The sequence below is a fragment of the Nicotiana attenuata genome, unplaced genomic scaffold (assembly GCF_001879085.1).
Source record: "Nicotiana attenuata strain UT unplaced genomic scaffold, NIATTr2, whole genome shotgun sequence".
NCBI classification, from domain to species: domain Eukaryota; kingdom Viridiplantae; phylum Streptophyta; class Magnoliopsida; order Solanales; family Solanaceae; genus Nicotiana; species Nicotiana attenuata.
Window position 1 is genome coordinate 506,559 of NW_017670543.1, and position 4,966 is coordinate 511,524.

The 4,966-nt window shown below is 37.3% G+C and overlaps 1 protein-coding gene across 1 annotated transcript; it reads right to left on the minus strand.

The window, feature by feature from the left end:
- Window positions 1-2,092: 2,092 nt before the first annotated feature.
- On the minus strand, window positions 2,093-2,676 carry LOC109240746. The gene is made up of 2 exons (XM_019407420.1): window positions 2,577-2,676; window positions 2,093-2,514 (listed from the first exon to the last, which is right to left on the minus strand). Exons 1-2 carry the CDS (start codon window positions 2,674-2,676, stop codon window positions 2,093-2,095), a joined length of 522 nt encoding a protein of 173 aa, XP_019262965.1.
- Between the last annotated feature and the right edge of the window lie 2,290 nt (window positions 2,677-4,966).

Consider the following 4,966-nt stretch of genomic DNA (forward strand, 5'->3'; position numbering starts at 1 on the left):
TTGTAGAAGGAGGAGGAGAACAAACTACAGTGGAAGGAACAGAAGAAACAGAAGTAGCAAAAGGGAAGCAAGTTTCATGGAAAATCACATCCCTAGAGATGAAGCATTTCTTTGTAGTGAGATTGTACAATTTGTAACCCTTTTTTGGAAAAGGATAACCCAGAAAGACACATGGGATAGTCCTAGGTTATAGTTTGTCTCTTTGAGGAATAGGAACAGTGGCATAAGCCAGACATCCAAAGGTTCTTAAGTGGGAATAAGTAGGAGGTTTGCCATACAAGACCTCATAGGGTGACTTGTTTTTAAGAATTCTGGATGGTATTCTATTTAGCAAATATGTGGCAGTCAGAAGACAATCTCCCAAAAAGGTGATAGGCAGTTTGGATTGAAATAATAAGGCTCTACAGGCTTCAAGAAGCGTTCTGTGTTTCCTTTCCACAACCCCATTTTGTTGTGGGGTATGTGGACAGGTAGTTTGGTGAATGATACCAAGCTGACTGAAAAAGAAGGAGCCAGCAGTACTGGCGCCTAATTCTAATGCATTGTCACTTCTAATGGTCTGGACATGTGTATTGAATTGAGTTTGGACCATGGCTATAAAAGCCTTGATCATAGAGAAAGCATTGCTCTTTGATCCCATTAAATGAGTCCAGGTGGCTCTTGAAAAATCATCAACAATGGTAAGGAAATACCTTGAACCAGATGAAGTGGGTGTGTGATATGGTCCCCATGTATCAACATGAATCAATTAAAAAGGTCTAGTTGTACTAATTGAACTATCAGGGAAATGAAGTCTAGTTTGTCTAGCCATAGGGCAGACAGAACAAGGAAAAAACTGTCTAGAAGAAAGAGAAGGAGACAGAACATGAATATGTTTCATATTTGCAAAGGAAATATGTGCCAATCTTTGATGCCAAATCAAATTCATATCATTATAGCAGCATTATTACACAAAGAAGAACTAAGACTAGAAACATTTGTATGACTGGAAAGAGAAACAGATTTGCAAGAGTCTATTACAGGACATATAGAAATAGTGCTGCATGAATTTGAAGTTGAAGGAATAGGAGAATCTGATGGCTGCACCCAAGTGAACTTGTACAGGCCATCCTCCTCTTTACCAAGATCCAGAGGCATCTTCAGAGAAGGGGCCTGTAACATGTGTAATAAACAAGTAGTGGCAGTAAATAACACTATGCAATGTAGTTGTTTGATCAATTTGTGAACAGAGATTAGATTGTGTTGAAATGAAGGAACAAATAAGACATTATGAAGGATAATGGATGGAGTCAAAGCAAAAGAACCAGTGGAGTCACTTTCACTTTATATCCATTAGGAAGAGTTACAAGGTAAGGAATGGTTAAGGGTGTAATGTCAAAAAGTAATTCTTTATTAGAAGTCATGTGATCAGAAGCACCTGAATCTATTATCCAGGTAACAGAATGAACTTCAGTTAGCAAGCAAAGCTTAGAATTAGAAACTGGGCTTTCAGTTAATAAAGTACCAGCAAAATTAGCAGAGCACATGAGATTGGTTTGAGACTTGGAAGCATCCCCCATATGAGACTGCTGTAAGAGGTTGATCAATTGATCATATTGCTGCTTGCTCAGACCTGGGATTATGAATCCCTGACCATCAGCATTGGAAGCAGAAGCAGGAGGATTATCTCCCTCATCCAAAGACCCAACAGATTCAAAGCCATTGCCCTCAGAGTTAGTGTGAACTGCAGTAGACACATGAGCTGCAGCCTTTTTACCCTTGTTAAACTTTGGAATTTGGGGATACCCATGTAGTTTATAACACTTGTCAATGAGATGACCAGATTTCTTGCAGTACTTACAAAACAAAGAAGCTCTATTCTGATCAAAATTAACTCTTGGAGCATATGGTTTGAGAGGAGTGGGATTGGGAGTATTACTTTGATTGAAACTAACACCAAAAATAGGCCTACTTTGTGTACTAACATTGAATGATATGGAGTCAGGGTTGAATTGAGAGTTGGACTGAACTTGCCTTTGTTTTTCATCGTTAAGAAGTATATTATAAGCACTGTCAAGGCTAGGAGGAGGTTGCATCATAAGAAGATTACTCCTCACCCCATGTATGTCTCATTCAACCCCATAAGGAACTGAAATAGTTTATTCTCCCCATCTTCTTGCAAAATACTAAGCTTTGCAGCACAAACGCGCCTCTGACCATGATTAGTGCATATCACTCCCAGTTCATCCCATAACCTCTTCAATTTATTGAAATATGAGGCTATATCTAAAGCACCTTTGGAAGTATAAGCAAGTTCTCTTTTTAACTCAAATATTTTGGTCCTATTTGCAGTCACATACCTAGTTTGTAATTGAACCCAGATACTTTGAGCAGTTTCAAAATACTGAACACTCTCAGCTATCTCAGGGGATAAGGAGGCTGTCAGCCATGAAATTACCATATTGTTGCAGATATCCCATAATTTTCGTTCATCCCCATCAGTAACAGGTCGAGAACATGTACCATCAACAAAAGCTATTTTATTTTTAGCAGACAAAGCGACTATCATTTTTCTCCTCCAACCCCAAAACCAGTACCCGAAAAAGGAGCAGGAACTAATGAAATTCCAGGAATATCAGATAAATGTACAAATAACGGACTTGAAGGATCAGGAGAGAAAGTATCAGTAGAACCCATGTCTATCACACAGTATCGACAAATTGACAAATACAGAGGATAAGGTCACAAATGAGATTCCAACAGGAAAATTGCATGCAACAATCTTAAAGGAAAAAATAAGAACGAATTTACCCAGCTTCTTCGCTACCGGAGAAGAACGGCCTTCAAATAATAGCTAACCCTAGCTCCAATTGTTGAATCCTAACATCAATTGCTAAGCAGCTTAAACTCTTCAAACTTCAACCAAAAACGCCGGAAATAACCCTAACGCTGGTCTCAAACTCGAAATCGACGAAAAATTGTTCCTCTGAAAAAATAGAAGTCCCCGATTTTCGAACTGTCGGAGATCAAAAACTCAACCAAAATCGAACGGGGTAGAATCGGACGGATCGGAAGCTCAAAATGCACCAGAATCGGTGCTCTGATACCATGAAAACATTATGATTTGAGTGAGAAATGTAAAATTTGCTTAGGGTTTTAGAGAGAGAAATCGGGTATCTTTCATTATCTATACAACCCAAAATGAATTCACCAATCTACAATATCTGTTCTCCCAGTATTTATTTCTAGGCCTTAGCTCTTTACAAAATTAGCCTAACTACTAAAATGGTCTAAATAGCCAACTTGACATATTAAATAAAAGACACAATACAAAATGGCTAATACAATGCAAATGACTAACTATTTATGCTTAGGCTTATTAGCCAAATACTCCATTAGCTCAATAATTTTTGACTTGGAAGATAAAGAAGTGTGATAAAGATGAGAGCTTATAAAATTAATATTCATAAAATTGACTATTTTTAGATGTGTTCTTTCGTCGATGGGGCCTTAAAACAAAATAAAAAATCGGAATAATGATTCATTCCCCTTTTTAAGAGGAGTAGGATCTTTGGTTGATCTGCCATTTCCCCTCCTTTCTTCGTAGATTATTAGCCTCGGGACACCTATACCAAAAGCTCAGTGTGCAATTTGCATGAAATCTATTTTCCACTTCAAACTAGTAAGTGAGGTTCCATAAATCCATAGCTAGAAAAATAAATTATTTTTTTAATTTATTCTGAAAAGCATTTTTTATATACTAAATTTTGTAGTAGACAAGAAAGGAATTCCTTTTGTGTATGCGCGCCTCAAAAAAGTATAGTACTCGATTCCATTAGTGACGGAAAGGTATAGTTGATCGATGGTTTTTAACCTACAATTCCCATGTTGGACTACTTATACATCAAAATAATCAACAATTTTCTCATTTGGGATGATAATTGAAACAACAAGCAGATTTTGAAAAGTAATACAGCATATAATTGAAAATCACTAAAACTATGGATGCTCAAGTCAAAAGAAAACTTCTATTGGAAAAATAATATTGTATGGTGGGCCGGGCCCGGGCCTAAACGGGCCGGGCTAAATGGGCCGGGCTAAACGGGCCTGGGCTTAGCGGTCCGGGGCTCTGGCGGTCCCGGGCTTCACGATCCTGGGCTTCGTGGGCTCAACGGGTAGGACCAGCCCGTGACGGGCCTAAGCCCATATGGTCCTGGGCTAAATGGGTCGGGCTCGTGGGCTTAGCGGGCCTAACGGGCTTTTTTTATTTCCGGACTTTTTTTTTAATTTTTTTTATTTAAGGCAATTTCTTGTAAACCATATGTGTATGTATATATATAAATTGCTCTTATGCATTGCTATATAAATATATGTAGTATATATAATATAGAAATCTAATTATTAAAGTGTTTGACGAAAATGTAAAATAACAAATCAATAGTAAAACTAAATTGGCATGCATAATAAATTAATAACAAAGTACAACATGAAGCATAAATACGTCTAATAATTTTAAAATAACACAAATTATTGAAAAATCTTAAAGACGAATTTGCGGATAAATACCCTCAACACAATACTTTATATGCCTCCTTAAAATGTCTGTGGTACACCCTGAACGAAAATTTAAGACTCTTCCACAGTTCTTGCACTTTAATATTTGGCCTTCTTCATTTTCTTCAAGCACTTCATAGTATTGCGAAACAAATAAGCGCACTCTTTCCGAACGAGGCATGATTTAACTTGAAAATTGAGATTGAGACTTGAAGTCTTGAAAATTGGAGATTGAGAGATTGAGAGAAATTTAGATTGAGAAATGAGTATTGAGTATTGAAATGAAGAAGAGGGAGGGGGGTACTTATAGTGTTAGAGAAGGTTAGTTTTGTAAATTGGAAAAAAAACGGCTATTTGTGCAATTAATATGACCGTTGGTGGTCATTGGGGGTGGGGCCCTCATTTTGAAAAATCTTGTTTTGTAGTATATATA